General features: G+C 43.8%; 1 protein-coding gene across 1 annotated transcript in view; it reads left to right on the top strand.

Annotated features, from left to right (window-relative positions):
- The window catches only part of Map2k1 (mitogen-activated protein kinase kinase 1), a gene marked incomplete at its 5' end in the record, with an annotated part of 74789 nt that overhangs the window by 34725 nt on the left and 15242 nt on the right, over positions 1-24822 (top strand). The window contains 4 exon segments of the mRNA NM_001246827.1: positions 4459-4669; positions 6920-7066; positions 15680-15757; positions 16484-16535. Of these exon segments, the coding sequence (NP_001233756.1) occupies positions 4459-4669; positions 6920-7066; positions 15680-15757; positions 16484-16535 (488 nt within the window).

Here is a 24822-nt window from a genome sequence, read left to right as displayed (position 1 = left end):
TTCCCCTGCTTTCACTCTCTTGTATCCACTGTCTTACCATTATTTAAAAGTGGGTTCGAATTTCAGGACTTCTTATGAATGTGCTGCTAGCCTTGGTGAAGGTATGCATGAAACAGTTACAGTACATAGAAGAGAAATCTGAGACCTGGCAAGGTTTTTTCCAGAGATCCACTGTTTGTTAATCAGTGCTAGTGGAACATTAATTTAACAACACTTATTTATCCACCTACACCCAGGGAGCCAGCATTCCTGACCATCATAGCAGGGTCTAGTGGGACTAGGACTTTGGAAAGTTCCTTAGCTGATAAGGGAGGTTTTAAAGCCAGTATGGAGGTAAGGAAGGGAGGAACCCAAAGACCTGGTTTCTCCCAGAAGGTGCTAACTTAACTTGTACCTACCCTGTTATCTTCTCCAATCTCTTCTCCCCTATTAAATCTGTTCTGGGAATAGAACTTAGGTTACCAGGCTTTCGTGCCAAGTGCTGAGCCATCTCTTAGGTCCTCTTCTTGGATTTTTGACAGAGTGTCACTGTGTAGCCCAGGCTAGCTTGAGACTGGCAATCCTTCTGCATCTGTCTCCTGAGTGCTAAGAATATAGGTATCTGCCATCACAAATAGTTACTGTAGTTTGTTTCTGCAGAGCTAGGCAAGTGATGAGTCAGCATGCCTTTCTACTGGCATGAACTAGTTCAGAGGAGAGTTGTTTTTCTCCTGTGGGACCTTAGCAGGTTGCTGTGCAGGAGGATGCACTTGTATCTGAGACAAAGGGTCTTATGTGGGTGCTGTCCTCGGATGCCATTGAGGCCTAGGATGGAAGTTGCCTCCTTTGAAGTATGGAACTTGTGGAGTAGGTTTCATGCTAAGGTCAATTCTCTCTTCCTGCTTTGAGTCCTGACTGTGCTGCTCACGTACAGCTGTGTGGCCTTGGTCCATTTATTTACTCCACCTGACTGTTCTTGAGTTTGCTCCTCTGTTCTAGTGGTAGGGTTGTTGGCACATGATTTCATAGGTGTAAGCACATAGTACAGTGCTAGGAAGAGTGTGTTTTCTTTCAGCCACCTTCCTCTAGGCTAGCCTATTTATTTTTGACAACAGTTTCTGGATTCTGCATTCTATATGTGTGCCTCCCCCACCCCACCCCATGAGCGTTCTAGGCAGCTGTAATGTCACCTAAGTTTGGAGGAAGGTGTCTGTCTGTATTTGATACATGTTTCTAAATGAGGCCACCAGTGGGCCCTCAGTGGGGTGAATTGAGTGGGGAACCAAAGAGTGTGTGCACCCCTAACTTCTAACATGTGCTCTCAGTTTCACAACCGAGGGACTAGGGCACTGTGAAACTTAACTAAATATAGAGCAAGATGAGAATGGTGACCAGGTGCTTCAGGCTCCTCACCCACCTTAACAAAAGGCTGTTGGGTGGCTTCAGTGGATATTCATTTTATCATACTTGTTGAGGTGGATGTCTGAGATCAGTAGGGTTCTAGGGAAGGTCATCTTCCTGGTTTGATGACAGCCTTCTCTTTGTGTGCCTTTCACTGTGTGTACTGCGCAAGAGGGCTTATCTTCCTCTTCTTAGGAGGCCACTGAGCCTATCTGACTAGTATCCTACCCTTATCCCTTCTTTTAGTCTTAATTACCTTTTGAACAGCCTGTTCCATACACATCCATGAGTAAATATGGGAGGGTGTACACAGTTTAGACCATGGCATCATCCTATCCCCAGAGTTACTCTGTGAGGAGAGCCAGTGACGTCATCTTGTGGCTTCTCTTGCCCCAAGTATATGTTGAATCAGCCTATATGCTTGAACCATGAAGTCTCTTGTCTCCCTGTCTTCTTGGCCTCTGTAGAGGGTGTGAAGGAAGAGTGGAGGATTGTGTTTCTACCTTGACTGGCATACCTGGGGGGAAAACAGCATTCTGATGTGTAAAAATCCTGAATTGTCATGTGTGTCATCTGTTTAGACTGGGGAATGAAATCAGATGAAACACAGTGGATGATCTCTTTACCAACTCACAAGATTAACCAAGAAGCTTCACTGAACATTCTTTAGTGCTCTGTCAGAAACACTGTGTTGGGCTCAGAGGTAAAGACTATGGACAGCTCTTCCAGAGGTCTTGAGTTCAGCTCCCAGCAACCACATCAGTGCTCACAACTAATTTTAATGAGATCTGGTGCCCTCTTCTGACATGTAGGTATATATACAGGCAGAACACTGTATTTTTTTTTTTTTTTTTTTGAGACAGGGTTTCTCTGTGGCTTTGGAGGCTGTCCTGGAACTAGCTCTTGTAGATCAGGCTGGTCTCAAACTCACAGAGCTCCGCCTGCCTCTGCCTCCTGAGCGCTGGGATTAAAGGCGTGTGCCACCAACGCCTGGCTCAGAACACTGTATACATAGTAATAAATAAATAAATCTTTAAAAAAATGGGGGTGGGGGAAGCTGGAGAGGTGACTTAGAGGTTTAGAGCACTGGCTGCCTTTCCAGAGGTCTTGAGTTCAATTCCTAGCAACCACATGATGGCTCACAACCATCTGTAATGAGATCTGGCGCCCTCTTCTGGCCTGCAGGGATACATGCAGACAGAATACTGTATACAATATATATGTATATACACACTGTGATGTCCATGGCACACCACCTTCTGTGCTAGTAACTGCTTCCTGCCATGCCCACTTGATTTCTGCAAGATAGCTGGTTCCCAAGCCCTTTTGTACAGTTGGTGTCGTGGTAGCTTAGGTGTTTACATCAGATGGACTGATAAAATACAGCTGCAAACAAAGTGCTTTTCTGTTTGTCTTTCTTTAAAGACCAGGGAAAAGCTGATAAAATACTCAGTAAGCCCGAATTGCTGTCATATTAGATGAGCAGTAAGACTGGGGGAATGAGAAAGCCTGTAATTGTAGACTGGACTTGTTCTTCATATGTCTACTTTTTCACTTCCACAAAATCAGGACTTGGAAATCATAGGGGTATTTCATACTCTGTTTCACATCCTTACTCAGAGGGGTTTACCTTGCTTTAAAGGATAAGTGAGGGGCAGAGTAGATGGCTCAGTGGGGAACAATATTTACCACATAAGCTCAAAGACTGAACCCCCAGAACCTACATAAAGCTGGATTATTTAGTACATGTCTGTGATCCCAGTGCTTCTGCAGTGAGATGGGAAGTGGAAGCAGGAGAATCTCTGGAGCTTGTGGGCCACCTAGCCTGTCGTACACAGTTAGAACAAGAGACCCTGCCTTAAACAAGGTGGCCCGTGAGGACCAACACTTCCACAGGTGTCCTGTACTCTGTGTATAACTGTACTCATAGGAACATACACGACGAATGAGTCAAGAGATGTAGACATGTGTACCATGTAAAAGTAAAATTTGTGGGTGTATTTCGTTGTTGTTGTTTTGTTTTGAGACAGTGTTTGTCTGTGTAGAGCTAACTGTCCTGGAACTAGATCTGTAGATCAAGCTGACCTCCAACTCAAAGAGATCTGACTGCCTCTGCCTGCTAAGTGCTAGGATTAAAGGCTCTAGTGATGCTTTTCAAAACTATGTGTATTTCTGCGTATCTGTGTTCGGGTATGTGTACATGAGTATAGATTGGATCCTTTGGAGCTGGAGTTACAGGTGGTTCTAAGTAGCCTGACATGAGTGCTGGGAACTGAATCCTATCTTCTAGAAGAGGAGCAAGTACTCTTAACTGTGGAGCTATCTCTTCAGTCACCAGTGAGGCTATTTATTTATTTATGTTAATAGTATGTGATGTGGATCTAGTACTGATACTAATTGCTCTGATTGCTGATGTTTAAAGAACAACAACAACAACAAAATCCAGCACAGTTACCAATCCTTCCCAAGGATATATTCTAGCATAAGAAGGACAAGCCACAGATAAACATGATATTTGACAATTAAATCATAAAACAGGAAATGAAAGATGCTGTGAACAAATAAATCTTGGATAGAGCATGAGGAGATTGAAGGTACCCTGTGACTTCCAATCATACCCTCTCACCTACTAAGTCTGGGTCAGTTTTGAGGTAAACATTTATCTCTGCAAGTTCCCTAAGAGTAAGTCAGGCCACTGGTATGACTTAACCCACTGTGACCTTGAAAAATAAGGAACTTAACCAAATGGCAATGTTGCTTCTTTGCTACAATCAAGAGCTTTAGTGAGACTTTCTAAACTGGTATTTTAAAGCAGTTTAGGTGGCTCATTCTCACTTTTAGTAGATTCCCTGGCTCCTCCTGTAGGCCTTTATCATATTGAGAAATCCAGGGCCTCATTTCTTAAATGAGGAAGATCCACTCGTAAGAAGTAAAGCAGGTTAAAATGGGACAGAGCCCTGGTGAGTAGAACCTCCCCATTAATGCCTTCCTTGCTGTCCCTGTGGGCTTGGCCCGTAAGGTGGAGGAATGCAGGGCAGAGTGTCTGATCTGTGCTGACCTTGGTACTCCTTTGGGCAGGACCAACCTGGAGGCCTTGCAGAAGAAGCTGGAGGAGCTGGAGCTTGATGAGCAGCAGCGGAAGCGCCTTGAGGCCTTTCTGACCCAGAAGCAGAAGGTGGGAGAACTGAAGGATGATGACTTTGAGAAGATCAGTGAGCTGGGGGCCGGCAACGGTGGAGTGGTATTCAAGGTCTCCCATAAGCCGTCTGGCCTAGTTATGGCCAGGAAGGTAAGTTTGTGTAGATAAACAGCTAATTGGATTATCGACTGGGAGTCTGTGAATGGGTGGAAGGAAGAGGGTTTTAGTACTTTTTTGGTTCAGTTTGATTTTGGACTTGTCTGTGGGAAATACTAAGGTCTGTCAGTGTGATAGTCACCATCCCTAGAGTGGAGAATAACTGATTGATTCTTCTTTCACTTCCTGTGTGCTATGGGAAGGACACCTGATACATTTGTCAAGTGCAAAACAAGCTGCTTTTTTACACCCAGCCCAAGGGGCTGCTTTTTTACACCCAGCCCTTGTGATTGATGCTTAGGCCAAAGCTGAGTTCCATGGCTTCAGTCTTGAGCCGAATCCCTCTCCTGTCTACCATTGGTTGTCTCTTGGAAACATAGTTGCCCTGTGTAAAAGGGCTATGTTCTTGTATGGTTTTTAGATCACCATGTTCATGCTTCTCCCTGTGTTTGTTTGTTCTTTTTTGGTTTTTCGAGACAGGGTTTCTCTGTGGCTTTGGAGGCTGTCCTGGAACTAGCTATTGTAGACCAGGCTGGTCTCAAACTCACAGAGATCCACCTGCCTCTGCCTCTGCCTCCCGAGTGCTGGGATTAAAGGCATTTGCCACCAATGCCCGACATCCCTGTGTTTATATTGTACTATTCCTTCTGGCTTTTCCAACAGCACCCATTTTTGGGACCCACCTTTTGATTACCTCCTGTCAACTGTTTGAGCTCATCAATTGTCATGTCATACTTATTGTCTATGCCTTGACCTTATTAAAAAACATTAAATGTGTCTGTCACTTGTCTCCTGGTTGGGTCAAGGGACAGTGCTGAAACACATTAGGGAGCAGCTGAGGTTTTGGCTAAATCAATCCTATCAGGTTCTTGAAGTCAAGTAGTCTTTTGGGTGACTAAGGCTATCCTACCACAGTTCCACATGCCTTTGTATACCACAGCCCAACTATGAACCATGTCCTGAAGGCCACATTTCCCTGTCTCTTAGTTCCTCAGGTAATTTTGGAGTAAGCCTTCCATGTAGCGCCCCCCACCCCCCCACACACACATGGTTTCTCTGTGGCTTTGGAGGCTGTCCTGGAACTAGCTCTGGAGACCAGGCTGGTCTTGAACTCACAGAGATCCTCCTGACTCTGCCTCCCAAGTGCTGAGATTAAAGGCATGCGTCACCACTGCCTGGCATAGCTTTGTTCTTAAGATGGGTGTTTTCTCTGATCACCATTTTTGGAGCCAAGACTGAAATTGTAGCTAATTCCTGGTTGCAACTCTGATGCTAACACCTGCCCGTGCATTGATTTTCAACCCTGAATTAATAGGAACTTGGTTTTTAAAATGGCCTGTTTGGGGCTGGGAAGGTGACTTAGTAAGTAGGTAAAAGTGCCTGCTATGGAAGTGTGAGTCCTCAAGTTCAAATCACCAGACCCTAAGTAACAGCTCAATTTGTAGTATGAGTTTCTGTGATCTCAGTGTTCCCATGATGGGCTAGGAACTTGTGGCCCAACTAGCTTTGCATGTGCAGCACAGAAACAGAGGACAGGGGCTGCAGAGGTGGTTCAGGGGTTAAAAGCAGTTACTGCTCTTGTAGAGGACCTGGGTTTGGTTTCAGCACCTACATGGCTACTTAAAACAATCTGTAACTCCAGTTTCAAGGGATCCTGCACACACATGGTACACATGAATACACTCAGGCATACAAATATACACATAAATATAAAAACAAAACGAAGAAGCTGTCTCAAATGGGTAGTGAGGATAGACACCTGGGGTTGTCTTCTGACCTCCACATGTTCACCATTGCATGAGGGTGCCTATATTCACACATGTGCTTGGACACACATACACATACATTTTGTGTGCATGCAAACACACAAAGATAAATTAATAACAATTTTAAAAATTGCTTATTTTTCCAAGTGTATAGTGGTTCATGCCTACAATAGGTGTTTGAGAGACTGAGGTAGGAAGATTGTGAATTCTCTACCTCAGCTACAGAGTGATTTTAAGGCCAATCTGGGCAATATAGTGAAATCCTTTCTCAAAATAATAAAGTACGTAGAGAGCAGGAATATAGCTTAGCAGTAGAGTACTTGCATAGCATGTGCAAGGCTCTGTTTGGTCATCAGTACCTTAAAAATAAAACCAAAAAGCTGTTTCTATTCTTACCTTTAGGAACTTAAATCACTGAAGAAGGGCTTTCTGCTTTACCCCCCTTCCTAAACGCTTTCCCCTCACTTCTCTTCCCCAGCTAATTCATCTGGAGATCAAACCCGCAATCCGGAACCAGATCATCCGGGAGCTGCAGGTGCTGCATGAGTGCAACTCCCCATACATCGTGGGCTTCTATGGGGCTTTCTACAGTGACGGCGAGATCAGCATCTGCATGGAACACATGGTATGCCTGCATCTGTTTGCCTAGTGGCAGTGGCCTGGGAACAGGCTGGCTCTGGCCTCATTGTTGGTCTGGATGGTGACTACCCGGCAGCCTGGAAGACTTGGGGGCCTGACTGTGGAATCTGGTATAGTCACAGGATGACAGCACTGTTTTCTTAAGTGCCCTCTTCTTTTCAAAGAGAGGTGCTAGATGCCAGGAATTCCTGGTGGGCTTTTCTAGAGAATATTTCCTAGTTTTCTCCTATTTTGATGACCATAAAATTTTGATGTGGTCTAAGTCTGGTTTATACAGTTTAAGTCTACTATGTGTACAGTGCTGTGTGCTATTTATAAAGTTCTGGGGTAGTGAAGATGAAGACAGGGTTGTAGAAGGAATAATAAAAACTCAGAGACAGATGTTGGGGTTCAAGCTGAAGAAGCAAAGCAGCCAAGCCACCAGAGAGCTCCTACCTCTACCAAGGCTAGAAGGGGAATCTTGTCCTCAGCGTGCCTGGAGACATCGCCTGAGACCCTGCTCCTATCTTATATACCTCTCTAGTTCTGGGATTAAAGGCGTGAGCTCTGTTTGTCGTTTAGACTGATTCTCTCTCCTGTAGCCCTGGGTGGCCTTAAACTCACAGAGATCCATTTGCCTCTGTCTCCTGAGTCCTGGAAGTAAATGTGTGCCACCCCTGCTCATCCTCTATGTCTGACTAGTGTGGCTAGCTTTGCATTCTGATCTTCAGTGGCTTTATTAGATCATAAGCAATATATTACCATACAAGGTTATGAAGTCTCTTCCTTCAGAAGGTTTATAATAGACTTTAAGGACAGCCTAAGGGGTTTCTTTGGGTGAAGAGAGTAATAATTTCCCCAGTACATTAGTGAAAGGCATGGTCAAGTCAGAGGGTGTTTATGGGCAATTACATGTGTGGGAACTAATCTGAAGGCCCTTTCTTTTCTTCCCAGTGATGATGATGATAACAACAACATAAAAATGTTTATGCTTATTGGGCATATATCAGGTGTCATCCTAAGCAAATCAGTATTTTATTGCATTCTCATGATTACTTTAAAAAAGACACATTACATTTACTGAGTATGTGTGTGTGCAAGTACCACAGCATGTAAATGGAGGTTAACTGTGGGAGTTGTTTTTTTTCCTTTCACCATGTGTTCCTCGGAATCAAACTCAGGTTCTAATGTTTTGAGCAAGCACCTTTACCCACTGAGCCATCTCACTATTTCCACAGCCAGATTTTGATCTCTCTTACCGAGGAAACTAAAGCAAAAAAAACCCTTATCTTTTTATCTCTTACTTTGTATTTAGGCCATGCAGTCAGTAAATCCTACTCAAACACCCTCCCCCCCACATGTATTGGTTGACTCCACTGGATAGAGATGAAGGGACTGGGGCCTTTTCTATCCTTTAAGCCTAGGATAGTTGGCTTTTAGGTGATGGAATGGCATGGGGACTTTGGAAATCAGTTGTTTATTCTTTTTTTCCTTACATAAATATAAATGATATTGTCATGTTTGCCACGTCATCCCGTCCTGTGTGAGGTATATCCCAAGCCCTGCTACTGTCTTGAAAGTTCAGAATATTCTTGACACCCTGGTACAGAGCAGATACTCAGTAAGTCTGTTTACTTATAATTGTTTTCTTAGTTAGGCCTTTGCTGCTGTGGTAGAACACCATGACCGAAAGCAACTTGGGGTGAAGAGAGTTTATTTCAAGTTTCACTCCCAGGTCATACTCCATTATTGAGAGAAGTCAGGGTAGGGACTGACACAGAGGCAGTGGATGGGTACTGTTTACCGGCTTGTCCCTAATGGCTTCTTTAGCTTCAGTCTGCCTTCTTACTGCACCTTGCACCGCTTGTCTAGAGGTGGCTCTGCCCACCATAAGCCCACCATGGCCCTTCCATGTCAATCATCATCATTCAAGAAAATGTACCAAGGCCCTGAATCAAGGCCAGCAGTTTGGTGGAGCTCTGTTGGCTATTTCAGAAATTTGGAAATCTAATTGTCAATTTATTAGAAAGAAACAGACTGGTGGGGTGGGGGGAGAAAAGAAAATGTTCCACAGGTTTGCCTATAGGCCAATCTGGAGATATTTTCCCAGTTAAGGTTCCTTCTTCTGTTTTTGTAAGTGGGGGGAGGGAGGGTTCGAGGCAGGGCTTCTCTATGGCTTTGGAGGCTGTCCTGGAACTAGCTCTTGTAGACCAGGCTGGTCTGAAACTCACAGAGATCTCCTGCCTCTGCCTCCCGAGTGCTGGGATCAAAGGCGTGCACCACCAACGCCAGGCTAAAGTTCCCTCCTCTAAAATGACTCTAACTTAGGTCAACCTGACATAAAACTAGCCAGCATGCCATTTCTTTGTGACCTTGAGTAGACTCCCTGATCTCTATGATTCTGTTTCCTCATTTGTAAAGTGGCCATGATTCTGTTTTGTTGTGCAGGTTAGAATGACAGATGTCAGTCTGTCAGTATGCCCTCCGATGCATTTTGCAAGTGATAGCTCCTGTTTTATTCCCATGGGGCTGGCAGTTTAGAGACAAGGGTGTTTACAAACTTGATGGTTTTGTGCTTTCAACCTGGCACAGTGACTGTTGGCTCCCATTTCCATTTCCTTTCTGAGCTTTAGACCTAGCCTGACTTTCAGAATGGTGTCTGGTCTGAATACCCACAACTCCTCCACCTGAAGACTTTTTGTTGATGGTCACCTCCACCCTAACACACCCATACACCCATACACCCATACACCCATACACCCATACACCCATACACCCATACACCCATACACCCATACACACACAGACACAGACACAGACACAGACACACACACACACACACACACACACACACACACACACACACACACACTCTGTTGTTTTGAATATCTTTTTGTTTTTATGATCAAGAAGGGCCACATACACTGTTGTAAGCATCTGCCAACATTTGTGGTTGCCGTATGGAACTTGGATCCTGGAACTGACTTCTGTGTGTCTAATTATTATTACTTCAACTAGTGTACAGCAATGTCTGTGGGAAGCATGGGAACTCTTCTGGGTTGGCTGTAGCTCCTGGCCTGGGGTGTGGATTCCCACTTAGGTCTTGGCTGCCAAGGATTTTTCAGACAGGATCTCATTACACAGCCCTTACTGGCTTGGAAGTTAGGTAAACTGGGCTGGCCTTGAATTCAGAGATCTACCTGCCTCTGCCTTCTGATTTCTGGGATTAAAGGCTGCATAACCAACCAAGCCTGGCAGAACTATTACTACTACTTTTCTTTCTCTTTCCCTTTTTCTTTTTTTTTTTTTTAAAGCTGCCATGTGGGTGCCGGGAATTGAACCTGGATCCTCTAGGAAGAAGATTCAGTGCTCTTAACAGCTGAGCCATCTCTCCGGCCCCCTTTTTTTTTTTTTAAAAAAGAGGGATCTTTCATGTAACCCTGGGTAGCTTGTAAGTTACTATTTAGATCAAGCTGGCTTTGAATTTGCAGTGTTCCTCCTGCCTCTGTGTCTTTCTTACTGGGATGACAGCTTTGTGCCACTGTGCCTGATGCTTTTGGATTTCTTGTTTGTTTTTCTTTTTTATTTTTTGAGACAGGGTTTCTCTGTGGCTTTGGAGGCTGTCCTGAAACTAGCTCTTGTAGACCAGGCTGGTCTCGAACTCACAGAGAGATCTGCCTGCCTCTGCCTCCGGAGTTCTGGGATGAAAGGCATGTGCCACTACTGCCTGGCTTGGATTTCTTTTTTTAACATTCTGCTTCCATGTATATCTGCACACCAGAAGAGGGCACCAGATCTCATAACGGATGTTTCTGAGCCACAATGTGGTTGCTGGGAATTGAACTCAGAACCTCTGGAAGAGCAGTCAGTGCTCTTAACCGCTGAGCCATCTCTCCAGCCTCCTGTCTTTGATTTCTTATACTCTTGTGTTGTTGGTCTTTTTTTGGTTCTAACCCAAAAAGAGTTTTGGTGCAGATAGATGTCTAAATGGCCTAAGATGTCTTAACAACTAGAAAGGGAAGAAGAGAAGTTGGGCGGTACTGATAAGCCAGAACGAGGAAGGGCCAGAGTAGCCTTTTGTCCGCTTAGGTCTAGCTAAAGAAATGAATGGAAGGTGGGTGGTGGTATGACCAGTTATAATAGCAACTAGCTTTCAACTTGTTTGTCACTTACCAAATCCTTTTCACATTATGTAATTTATTAATATTGTCACCCCCATCGTGTGGGATGGATTGTCAATTCCTTCAGCTGGCAGGTTGAGAGAGTAAGGCCCTGGAGGTTTCATAATGGGCTTACATCACAAAGATGAGTGCCAGAGCTAAGCAGGTCTGCTTCCTTTGGTTTCATACTGTCCTCTCTGCACAAGTGCTATATTTGCGGGATTCTGCTTCTCAGCAGGGAAATTGTTGGATGAGCTCCTCTCCAGGGACTTGCCTGCTTCTGGGGCTAAGGTTAAGCCTCAAATATTGATAATGATCTAAAGGGCCATGGTTAGGACTGGGGCTTGGAGGCAGAGAGCCTTGGAAGCAGCAACAAGGCCATCAGTCATTGTAAGGAAGAACAGTACCTTTTCTTTCTTTCATTTCGTTTTGTCATTTTTTTTCTCCTTGTGGTGCTGTTGATAGAATTCAGTGTTTGGTCCATGCTGGGGTAAGGGCTGTGCCACTGTGCTGTACTTCTAGAACAGTGTTTTTACTAGGGGAAAATTCAGAACAGCCCAAGGATCTAGACAGAACTCTGTAGCAAGCAGCTGTTTCTGGAAGTCCATGCAACCACAAGAGTCAGCCCTGAACTCTCGTCATCCTTCCTTGGTCTCTGACAGGTACTTCTGCATCAGAGCCCCTTACAGCAAAAACTGGCTTCTTGCTGCCACTTGGATCATATGAAGAACTCTGCTCTGTGGTCACATCTCAACTTATAAAGGCTTTTGGTCTCCACTTTCACAGTCTGTTTAGCAGTCTATGTCATTAACATGTATTTCCAACAGTGATTAAGACAATTTCCAAGCATAGAGAAAGGTGAAGGACTTTATAGTAATGACCACCTCAATTCTGCTGCTAGCATTTTGCCACATATTTGCTTTACCAACCATTGTCCATCTATTCTTTGCTAAAATGCTTTTTGAGATGCATTTTAAAGTCAGTTTGTGTCATCTGCATGCACTATCCTTTTTCTGAAGCATTCAGTCAGGGACTCACCTTCCTTAGAAATAAGTCTGAATTTTGAGAACCAAGGGGATAGGATGCTCCCTTACCAGACAGAACAGACTGCTCTTGTCTGCAGTGAGGAGGATTTCTGCTCAGTTGGTAGCTGAGCAACCAGGGAGCAGGGAGTTCGAATTGATGGTTTTGAGGCAGTAAAAGCTTTTAAGCTATTATTTTCATAAAGCATTTGTCTCTCTGTAAAAAGCCATCACAAAAGTACCATTGACTTAGTTAATAATTGGCTTCTAAAAATAAGCACCATGTCAGCAGTGGTAGTCAGTGATCACAAGTTCTTGGCAACAGTGAAGCAGAACTAGAGTGCTGCAGGGTTGGTTGCAGGAGGCTGGGTAATCCTGATTAGTTTGAGCCCATTCTTCTCTCTCTAGCACTGCTTGTCACTCTGGAGGATAAAAGGGAGGACCCAATGTTACTTCTTTTTAGTAGTTTTTTTCCTGTGTGTGTGTGTGTGTGTGTGTGTGTGTGTGTGTGTCTGTCTGTCTGTCTGTGTCTGTCTGTGTCTGTCTGTCTTTATCTGTCTGTCTCTCCCTCCCTTCCTCCTTCCTCTCTCCCCCCTGCCTCCTGATGTTCTCATCTTAAAACACCAGGAGCAAATTCCTTAACTTCTGCCTAGTGTTGGTTTTCTAGATGGGAACTTGGCCACAGCTGGCCCTCCCCTCCCCTCCGTCCCTCCCTTCTTTTTCTTTCCTCTTTTCAGAGACAGGGTTTCTTTGTAATAGCTCTAGCTGTCCTGGAACTACCCATGTAGACTAGGTTGCCCTCAAATTCACAGAGATTCTCCTGCCTCTGCCTCCCAGCTGTTGGGATTAAAGGTGTGTATTACCACTGCCTGGCTCAACAGCTGGTCATTTCTAATCTACTCTGATCAGCCTTGCATCTCTTATGAACCCAAGGTGAAATAGAAATACTTTCCTTACCAACTCCTTGGGAAGATTGTATGTATTAAGTTAGCTGGGTTGCCCTCTATCCTATGCTATGGTTAAGGTCATTTGAAAGTAGTGCCATTCCTTGCCTAAATGGAGTAAGAAACATGTCATCATCTTTGTTTTTGTTTTTTAGAGACAGGCCTTAAGATAATATAGAAGTCACTTAGGTTGTTGTAAAGTACAGGTGACATCTCTCACAAGGAAGGGTTTAATGGATTTAGAAGCAATTGCTTAATGCTTACCGGGAGAGGGTCTGGATAAACAACACATAAATTCTGGAGAATACAGGTAAGGCCTGGCTCTACAGATAGAAAGGGATCGCCAGGTTGTAAACTACATCCTTTCCAAGCATTCCAGGAGAAATACAGGTGAACATGGCCATGCCTGGCTTTTTATAAGCATGCTGAGGATTTGAACTCAGGCCTTCATGCTTGAATAGCGAACACTTTTACTGAGAAGTTTTCCAGGTGCCGCCTTGACTCATGGACTCAAAATGAAATGAACTATACAGCATCTTTTTGTTTTGTTGTTTGTTTGTTTTGTTTGTTTGTTTGTTTGTTTTTCTCGAGTCAGGGTTTCTCTGTAGCTTTGGAGACTGTCCTGGAACTAGCTCTGTAGACCAGGCTGGCCTCAAACTCACAGAGATCAGCCTGCCTCTACCTCCCAAGTGCTGGGATTAAAGTTGTACACCACCACCGCCTGGCTTTGGCTTTCAATCTTGCTGAAATATCCTGTTCATTTCTTTCCTTTGCTTGGTAGAAAAACCTGACTCCTGAGTATGACTTCAGTGATAACATTGTCTTCTGCATTGAGACAGAATTGCTTCTCTTTCTTCAGTGTGTCTATAGCATTTGACTTAAACAGTTCTGGTTTTATTAATTAAAAATTTTGAGGATAGGAGCTAGCTCTTTTTATATCTCTATATCTTTATATGTACCACATAGTCCATGATCCTTTGTAGGATTTATAGAATGAATGATTGCCTCCTGTGACATTTTTCTTTTCATTTTTGTTGAGTGGTTTGTTAGAATACCAGATGTCAGTGAACTGAAATGATAGTGCTAAAGCTACTAACACTGGCAGCTGGAGATAGGGCTCAGACATGTAGGGCCCTTGCTGTTCTTTTAAGTGCTCTAAACTATAACACAAATAATAAAAATCCAGAGATAGGTATTGGGGCTCAAGCTGAAGATCAGAAAAGCAAAGCAGCCGGTCACTAGCTCTTACTTCTGCCTCAGGCTGAAAGGACTGTCCTGTCCTTAGTGTGGCTAGAGAATAAATCTCTAAGACTGACTTTACTTCTTCCTTTTATACCTCTCAAATCCTGGGATTAAAGGCATGTGATCCCAAGTGCTGAGATCACCTTTGTGTGAGCTGTTTCTCTTTAGGACTGGATCAATTTCGTGTAACTCAGTGGATCCATCTGCCTGTCTTCTGAGTCCTGGGATTAAATGTGTGTGCCACCACTGCTCATCTCTGTGGCTAAATAGTGTGGCTGGCTTTGCATTCTGATACTTCAGGCAATCTTCATAAACAATGTATCATCACACTAAACCCAGGTTTGGCTCCCAGAGCGCAAATGGTAGCTTAAGCCATTCCTAACTCCATTTCCAAGATTCAGTGCTCTCTTCTGGCTTGAAGGGCATTTATTTATTTGTATTTTATGTGTACAAGTGCTTGCCTGCATATACTTGTGTGCACCACATGTATTCCTGGTGCCCTTGAAGGTCAGAAGAGGACATTGGATCCCTTGGAACTGGAAGTAACCCACTGCTATGTGGGTTCTGAGAGCTGAACCAGGGTCCTCTGCAAGAACAAGTGCTCTGAACTGCTGAGCCAGCTCTCTGAAAACCCCATTTAAATTTGTAATTTTTAGCTTATTAGTGTGTATATGTATGTATGCCACAGCACATATGTAGGACAAAAGACAGCTTTTTTTTTCCAAGACAGGGCTTCTCTGTGTAGCTTTGGAGCCCATCCTGGCACTCGCTCTGGAGACAGGCTGGCCTCGAACTCACAGAGATCCGCCTGCCTCTGCCTCCCGAGTGCTGGTGCTGGGATTAAAGGCGTGGGCCACCAATGCCCAGCTAGTAGCCTCATAATTATTCACAGCATTTTACAAGTTGCAGAACCTGTTTAGAGTCCAGTAAATAGTAAGTGGCAGAGTTAGTGTTTAAACTTTTGGCAGGTTGACTATAGAGCCTGCACAGCTGACACTATCTCATGCTGTCAGTCAGTGCAAAGCACACCTTTTTTATGACCACTGTCATTTGTTTAAAGAAGCTCAGAGGATTTTGTTTGATCATAATTTGAAGCCAGCCTCAGTTTTTTGATAGCTGGATCAAACTGAAGGATGTTTATCTCTAATCTGTTAAGGAGGCATATTACATATGAGAGTCACTTTCTTCTGAAGTTTGATAGTTGATATGGTAGAAACATTATCACTAACTGGTCTGTATTCTTGTCCTCAAGGATGGTGGGTCCTTGGATCAAGTTCTGAAGAAAGCTGGAAGAATTCCTGAGCAAATTTTAGGAAAAGTTAGCATTGCTGTGAGTATATAGTAAAAAGTTTTTCTTCTGAAATAATGAGTTGGGAAAAGAAAAAATAAGTAATGAATTGAGAGGAAATAGGTAAGGGAGGAAGAGAAGTCAATGAAGGGAGTTTATTTCAAAAATATTTCTCACTGGAAATTTTTCTGTGGAGGATGACCTTGAACTTCTGATACTTCTGCCTTATCTGCTCCCCCAGTGCTAGGATGTCAGGTATTTACCAACACATCCAGTTTTATACAGGATTGAAGTGTGGGCTAAACCCCAAGCCCCAACTCTTTTGTTAAAGCCTGTGTCTGAAAAACAGGATAAGGTATCTGAGAAAATTCTTTTTTTTTTTTTAAGATCTATTATGTATACAGTGTTCTGTCTGCATGAATACCTGCAGGCCAGAAGAGGGCGCCAGATCTCATTACAGATAGTTGAGAGCTAACATGCGGTTGCTGGGAATTGAACTCAGGACCTGTGGAAGAGCAGTCAGTGCTCTTAACCTCTGAGCCATCTCTCCAGCCCCTGAGAAAATTCTTAAGAATCTCTTATAGGGTGTTTTGAAAAGTTACTTATATTTTGCCATCCTTAATTTAAACTTGCAGTAATGCTTTATAGAACATGTGCCATGGCTGTTTGGTAAGCAGATTTGTTGTTGTTAGTGATGTTTAGTGAGAGCCATTGTGTTTTCTAAGCTAGTGCCATTTCAGTTTCCCTTCTTTTGACTTTCTCCTCCAGGTGATAAAAGGCCTGACATATCTTCGGGAGAAGCACAAGATTATGCACAGAGGTGAGAAAGCATTGCCAGATGTTTTATTCTGAATTACACTGAAAAGCTGAAGGTTGTCACATCTTTTTTGTATATTTTGTTTTGGAACGAAAGTCCTTTACTAAGATGAGTGTGGTGCCACATTCCTTTAGTCCCAGCTCTCGGGAGGCTGGGGCAGGTGAATATGAGCTCAAGGACAGCCAGAGCTGTATGGGAGACCCTTTCTCAAACAACAACAACAACAACAAAAACCCACCAGGTCCGGCAGTGGTGGCTCACACCTTTAATCCCAGCACTCGGGAGGCAGAGGCAGGCAGATCTCTGTGAGTTCAGGACCCTGGTCTACAGAGCTGGTTCCAGGATTAGCTCCAAAGCTACACGGAGAAACCCTGTCTCGAACCCCCCTCTATAAACAAACAAACAAACAAACAAATATCAGCAAAAAATAGCCCTTTACTAATGTTTTTTATTTGTTTGTTATGTACAGGTGTTGTTGCTACTGTTGCTTGTTTAGTTTTGTTTGGCTTTTGAGATGGTGTCTTTATGTATCCTGGCTGTTCTGGAACTCACTAATAGGCTGACCTCAAACACACAGAGATCAACCTGCCTCTACCTTCCAAGTGCATTCTTTGTTTATTTTGTTTTGTGAGACAGGCTTTCACATTGTAGAACAGATTTGCTGGAAACTCACTGTGAAGTCCTTGAATTTGTGGTAGTCGTCCTGCATTAGCCTCCTGAATGCTTGGGTGATAGGCATGAGCATCTCACTGGCACTCACTACACTAGTTACAATTACAGCTCCAAAAACCTCTCTTTAAAAATATGTTAGTAGCGGGCGTTGGTGGCGCACACCTTTAATCCCCAGCACCAGCACTCGGTAGGCAGAGGCAGGCAGAGCTCTGTGAGTTCCATGCCGGCCTGGTCTCCAGAGCAAGTGCCAGGATAGGCTCCAAAGCTACACAGAGAAACCCTGTCTCAAACACCCCCCACCCCCCAAAAAATGTTAGTAGCTGGGCAGTGTTGGCAAACACCTTTAATTGAAATACTTGGGAGGCAAAGATAGGTGGATCTCTGAGTTCAAAGCCAGCCTGATCTACAGAGTAAGTTCTAGGACAGCCAAGAAATACATACAAAATCCTGTAGAATATATTAGTAAACAGGCATAATATGCATGCCTTTAATCCCATCACTTAGGAGGCAAAGTCACGTGGATCTTAGTTCTATCTAGGCCAACATGATCTACATAGTGATGTCCAGGTCAGCCAGAGTTACAAAAAAAGAACATGTTAGCAAGATACAGATAATCATGCTTTCACTTAAAAATTCCTTTGCAAATGAGAAGTAGTGAAATATGACCCCTGCTCTCAGGTATTGTTTGGATAGATACCTTCTACTGGATGTGTAGGCTCTGGTCCTAGTGAGAATCTTTGTCTTGTCTGTTCAGGCAGCTCCCTCCCTCCCTTCCTCCGTCCTCCCCCCCAACCCCTCTCTCTCAGATGTATCTGTCTATTTATTATGTATGCAGTGTTCTGTCTGGGGCACCATGTGGTTGCTGGGAATTGAACTCAGGTCTTTGGAAGAGCAGTCAATGCTCTTAATCTGTAAGCCATCTCCCCAGCCTTCTCACTATCTTTCTTTTTTGTCCAGAGGATCCACACCAAATGGGAATTTAAGAGATAAGCAGGTTCTCATTCCTAATGATTTGTCTCTGCTTTCATGGAACATACTTTCTGGATGGCATGAGTATGGCTGATGTTCCCAGGTAATCAGTGCTCACATTTTGGCCAAGTTATGGATTCCACATGGTGAACTGGTCCTCTGGGGTATGCTCTGATGCTGTACTGACCATTGTATTCTATTTCCCTTGGATACCCAATGGGAAGAGCAGTTTGTGTGGCTCAGCCTCGTACATGTAGTTTGTGAGCTGCTGTTCAGTCATCGGGCAGGAAGTCTGTGACCCTCTCTGACCTCTTTGGTGACATTCCAGTGATAGTCATGTACAGGGGCATGACTAGGCCCCTCCATGTTAACTACTTCCTCCTCTCAAGTCTCTTCCTTTTTCTTAGACAAGTAATTAATATTAATAAAATATTTATAGAATACCTGCCAAGTGCAGTGTACTGGATGAGTCAATGTGGAGCCCATAGAAAAGGTTCATAGATACATTGTGTCTGCCAGGAGAAAAAGAGGATCTGTAAAGGGCTCTGGGATATGGTGGAACATAACTAGTATTTTTATCCATGAGTCACTACTTTACCAACTTTTTTAGTAGAATCTGATGTGATGTAATTTAATAGTCAGGATTGTGTTAGATTTGAGATTACTTACTCAGAGGATGGAATGTGTTGACTTGAGTCACTAGCAAATCTGAAGATAGTGAGGCAAATGGTATTGAAATTAGAGCTTCAGGATTCTCTGGTCAACCTGGTCTTCTTCCTTTGTGAATGGCTTTCTTTTTAGGCAGATTCTGTCTGTTTTTTGTTTGTTTGTTGTTTTCAAGACAGGGTTTATCTATGTAATAGCTCTGGCTGTCCTGGAACTTGCTTTGTAGACCAGACTAACCAGATCCACCTGCCTCTGCCTCCTTAGTCCTGGGATTTTTTTTTTTTCAGTCCTGGGATTAAAGGCGTTCACCAACACTGCCTGGCCAGGCAGATTTCCCTTTAGTGACGGCAGCATGGACCCTACTAGCCAGTTACATATTAATTAGGTCCAGGATGTACTCCACCCCAGATAAAGTTTCACCTACTCTCCCCAGTCTGCATCAGTGTTTGGCTCTGCTGAAGTTCTGCTCTCACCTGAACCAGTGTTTGTACCAGGGCATTAACATACTGTGGTGGACCACTCTGGGTTACATGCTCACTGTTGGTTGCATAGATGGGGACTCATGGTTGACACCCAAGCAAAACTATTTGGTATTTCAGAAGGAGCAGATTCTAGTGACAAGGATGGAATTTGTTAGTAGGAGTCAAGGAGAAGGAATGGATATTGAAAGAAAGCAAATAAAAAGTAAGGGTATATAACACAGTAATAGAGCATGTTCTTAGCATGCATAAGGCTGCGTTCAGTTCCCAGTATTTAAGACAAAAAGGAAGTAAAAGGTTTTCCATAACAAAATGCATAGGTTTTCTGTGCATTATAATAGGTTTCTCTTCTGATGGAATAAGCCAGAGCAAGTCAAATTGAAAAAGTATGACAATAGGTTTATTTGAACAAAGCAACTCCTGAGCAGGTTCTCCAGTTCCAGAGATCAAGGCCAGAGAAGCCACACACCCGAACTAAAGCAGGGAGATTATACAGCTTGAAGGTGAGGGGTGATGATATGTCTGCCACAAGCTGGATTTATGCCCAAGTGTGGGCAAAAGCTGAACACTTTAGGTGGTGACTTGGCTGCTGGCAACTTCAGGGGAGGAACTGCAGAACTGGCCTTTTTGTGCCTTCTGTTTGTTGGAAATTCCCTGAGTGGGCAGGGTTTGGAGAGACAGGAATGTGGCTTCTCAAACTGTGAAAGAGCTGCAGGAGTGAGGTAGAAGTTCTAACAGAACAAAACTTTTCTAAGCCTTGAGTCAAAAATACAAACAACTCAATCATTCCTAACAGAGTATTAAAACAATAGTGAATTGTTTCAGCAGTAATGAGCAGATGGTTTATAGATCACATTGTGTCTGCTCTCTCTAATTTTGTATGGCCTGCAAGCTAAGGATGGTTTTCAAAAACTTTGTGATATGTGACAATTACGTATAATTCAAATTTTAATGTCCATGACCAGGCATGACGGCACATGCCTTTAATCCTACCTTAAGGGAGGCGGGCAAGTAGAGCTCTGAGCAGGGCAGCCTGGTCTATATAGTGAACTTCAGGACAGCTAGGACTACAGGGAGAAACCCTGCCTCAACCAAACATAAAACTCAGTGTCCATAAATAAAGGTGTGTTGGAACACAGCCAAACTTAATTGCTTGAGTGTTGTCTGTGACTGCTTTGTGGTTAGATTGGCATTTTTGAACATTTACTTGTGAAAGAAATTACTCAAATCCTAAAATATTTACTTCCTAGTCCTTCACTAAAAAAGAGTCCTAAACCAAGTTAAGAAGAATCTAAGTACAAACCTTGGTTTTTAGCTTATCTCTGTAAGTTCTTGAAGAATGACAGCTTTCTATTATGAATAGAAAGATGGCATAGGTGGGAGAGTAGTTTTCTTACCCTTGAGCTCTGAAAAGAATTCTTTTCAGACCAATCCTTTTGCTTTTTCAAGACAGGGTTTCTTTGTGTAGCCCTGGCTGTCCCTGAAGTAGCTCTATAGATCAGGCTGGGCTCAAACTCAACAGAGATCTGCCTGCCTCTGCCTCCAGAGCCCTGAGATTAAGTGTGTGCAATCATACCCCAGTATAAGTTTTTAAGGAGACACAGAGCTGAGTGTAAGCAGTGGTGGTATGTCCTTGGCCGATGCCCTATTGACATGCATTCTAAAGAGGTTCTGAATGCCTTGGCTAGTCAAGTTATGTGAAAGTGGGGTCTTCAGAGCCTTCATTTTCAGTTCCTAGTCCCCTATGGGTGCCAATATTCTCCAGAAAAATCACAGGGATGCCAGCAACACCTTGCAACAAAAAGTCCTTAGCAACAGTCAGGATTTCAGGCTCTAAACTTCTGTCTCTTCAGACACGTCTATCCATATAGCCAAATTGGAAGTGGCTCAGGTCTGGTTTTGTCTTATCTTATACGCTGTGTTTCTAGATGACTTTTGTCCCTTGTTGGGCACTGTCCTTACTGTCAGAGTTTTTCACACAGAAAGTTGGGGTAGCCTCTGCCTACCCAAACCACCTGGAATGAGAATGTACCCAGGCATCTGTCCTGAGACTATCTTCTTGTCTTTGTGTACAGAGGCGCTTTTCCTGCTTGCTCCTTGAGTTCTAGGAGGCTGTCCTTCCTCCTTGTTTCAGCTATATGGGCAGGAGCTTCAAGAGGACAGTGGAATATAGGGAGAGGGACCTGTTCCTTGCAGATGGAGGGATTTTATCTGGAATCCAGTGGGTTGGTTCCTTTGATAGAAATGTGAGTCTTATTCTCTCTGGAACTATCCTGTGGGTTAATCCCACAGGATGGATTATGGCTGAATATGATTTCATATCTCAGTTTCTCAAGATCCCTGCAGGACCAGATATTGGAAGAGGGAGAGTGTTTCCTACTTGGGAAGAGCCATGGATGGGGAGGTATTTGAGGTAGCTGTAAAGCTGAGGTCAAAGTGTACATGCGATTGTGGCCTGGAAAGACTTTCCAGGTAGAACGAGAAACAGGCACACAGAAACTTATTTCATACTAGAAATAAGTTTTCTAGAACATGTCAGGGTCAGGAACTGAAGTAAAAAGTGGTTCCAGTATTGGGAAGGGGCTTTCCTGATTGTCCTGGCACTGGAGCTTATTTTGGCTCCAGGAAGTAGTGGAAGGTTCCTGTACAGTGTGTAGGCCTGGTCTCTAAGAATAAGGACTCAGGTGCTGTGGTTAAGGCTATCTGGATAAGGGAGGGCAGTTCTTCAGGAGTTAACATAGCCCAGTGACTCAATGTGAGTTAGTGAGGTGGTAACACTGTGAAGGGGCAGGAGGGGAGATGGAAAAGAGAGATGATAAGTTTTCTGAGAGTCCCTGGGGAACAGAGGGCAGGTACTGGCAGGGAGGGGTGGTGTCAGGAGGATTTGCTCTTGGCCCTATTGGAGGCAGTGTCACATTAAGAGAGGACTTGTGGCTGAACTTGCTAGTCCTGGAGAGTAATGTCCTGGTAAGAACCCTGGGACAGGACTGCCAGTCTCTTAAAGATAACATCCTGAGAGGATCCCATCCCCACAGACACTGGTTTGATCTGCAAGTCTCATTACCTGGTTATCACTCTAGAGGTGGTCTCATTAATGACCGCCAAAAGAAGATGGAAAGCAGCTCATAAGGCTTGACACCATGGAGGAACAACACTAGTCATTCTCAGCTTGAGGCTGGGATCCATGTTAATTACAGATAGCTGTTGTGGGATTTTCTTCTTCCTGGAGACAGCTGATTTCAAGTTCTCTTGCAGGAGGTAAGTGCTGACCGGCCCCACACAGTGCCTATCACTAGATAGTGGCTGCAGCACTGAATCTCCTGGGAGCTGCTGTCCATCAAATGGCTTCAAAACCATGTCTTTCCCTTTAGCTTCCTGGCTGCAGGTAAAACTTCATGGAGGGTCAGGCGTTGGTGGCATATGACTTTAATCCCAGCACTTGGGAGGTGGATCTCTGTGAGTTCGGGGCCAGCCTGGTCTCCAGAGCGAGTGCCAGGATAGGCTCCAAAGCTACACAGAGAAACCCTGTCTCAAAATACCAAAAACAAAAACAAAAAAACTTCATCGGAGGTTGCTTCCAACTCTACCATTGGCTCCTCGAATGATCTCAGCAAAATTGTCAGCAATTTCTCAAGTCTCACATCCTCTATATCTTCGGACAGCCTAGGATCAGATAAAACTTTGGCCAATGATTGTCAAGGTAAAGGCATTTAATAAAAGTTCATTGAGCAGGGTGTGGTGGTGTATGCATTTGGGAGTCAGAAACATGTAGATCTTTCCGTGAGTTCAAGGCCAGCCTGGTTTACATGGCAAATTCCAGGCCAACCAGGGCTAAAAAGTGGGATTTTGTCTCCCTTCCCTCCAAATAAACCCCTACCCCCACAAAAACCAAACATTGAACATAAAGTTCTGGACTATTATGAGAAGGTAGTTCCTGGCCTCACAGGTTCTGGTCCGAGTTGGACAAACAAGACTACAGGAAAAATCAGATCAAAGATTGATGGAAGAATTGATGTAAAAGGGTTGGAATTTGTATTGAGATGGTGGACTCCCTTTTATCCTGTTAAGAAAAGGCTAGGATTTTAGATGGAGCATATTTGACAGCAAGTGAACTGCGGCTGAAGCTGGGGATGAGTACATGGTTGCTAGTCACTAAACAAGGACTGAATTCTGTCCATAACTTATCAGTCTCTCCTATGTTCTTTTAAGTACCTGATCTTCACCAGACTAAGAAGGGTTGGTGAGTAGCCTCTTGACATTTTGTCTGGACTTTTCTATGATTCCTGAGTTTGGTGGTGCCTGGTCCACATAGTGAGATCACTAGTCCTTGTCCCCCTTTTCCAGTTAAGGCAAACAGATTTCCATAGGTCTGTCACCTTATACCTTTTATTTTTCTCCTCCTCCTATTGAGCATGTTAGTCTGAGGAGGTCAAAACAAGGTTTTAGCTAATTTTCCTTCTTAAATAATGTATGATTAGTGTACAAGGTAGTAAATTCTGTTCCTGTCAACAGGGAGCTGATTGGCTTTGAGATAGGCAGCAAGCCTGCTTTTCTTCTATTATAACACAAATAGCACTTAATGTAGGTGTTCTGGTTGTTTTTTTGTTTGTCTTATATTTTGGGTGTGGGGAAGTGACTGTGCTTTGAGATAAGCTAGGGTTATCTGGAACGAGGAAATATCAGTTGAAAATTCCTCTGTAAGATGGACCTTTAGGCAAGTCTTGTTTTCTTGATTAGTATTAGATGTAGGAGGGCCCAGCCCACTATGGATGGTACCACCCCTGGACTGGTGATCCTAGTGGTATAAGAAAGCAGGTTGAACAAACCATATGGAGCAAGTCAGTAAGCAAAGTGTGGCTTCTGTTTCAGTTTCTTCCTCCAGGTTCTGACTTCCTTTGGTGATAGACCTGAGAGTTGCTTTTGGTCATAGCGTTGTTTCACGGCAGTAGAAACATAACTAAGGAGGGTTCTTCTTTTGTGTGGGTGTGTACATGTGGGTGTGTGCATGTTGGTGTGTTTGTGTGTGTAGATCAGAAGTTGACACAGTATGTCTTCGTCAATTGCTCTCTGCTTTATTGTTTTGAGACAAAGTCTCTCAATGGACTTGGAGCTCACTGTTTTGGCTAGCCTGGCTGAACAGTGAACCCCAGGGATCCTTCTATCTCTGCCTCTGAAACACTGATACTACAAGTGAGTCCTACTGTGCTCCGCTGTTTACATAGATGTTGGGGATCAAACATAGGTCCTTGTGCTTGTATACCTCCCTAACCCCAGTGAAGCTGTTTTGATGGGAAGATTACTTTTTTATTTTTGGCAAGGAAGCTTCAGTTTCCATGGCTGTGCCAGATGTTGCTATAGCATCATAGAAATGAGAAAGCAAGGACCCAGAGTTGGAAGGATTTCCCTTGCTGATCTCTTTTTCTGTCCTTCCTGGACTCCACTTACTATGCTGTCTATGTGTGACCCCTATACGTCTTGCTTTGCTTTTATGTTTCCAAAATCTG

The sequence above is a fragment of the Cricetulus griseus genome, chromosome 4 (assembly GCF_003668045.3).
Source record: "Cricetulus griseus strain 17A/GY chromosome 4, alternate assembly CriGri-PICRH-1.0, whole genome shotgun sequence".
Classification (NCBI taxonomy): Eukaryota; Metazoa; Chordata; class Mammalia; order Rodentia; family Cricetidae; genus Cricetulus; species Cricetulus griseus.
This window is presented reverse-complemented; position numbering and strand designations above follow the sequence as displayed.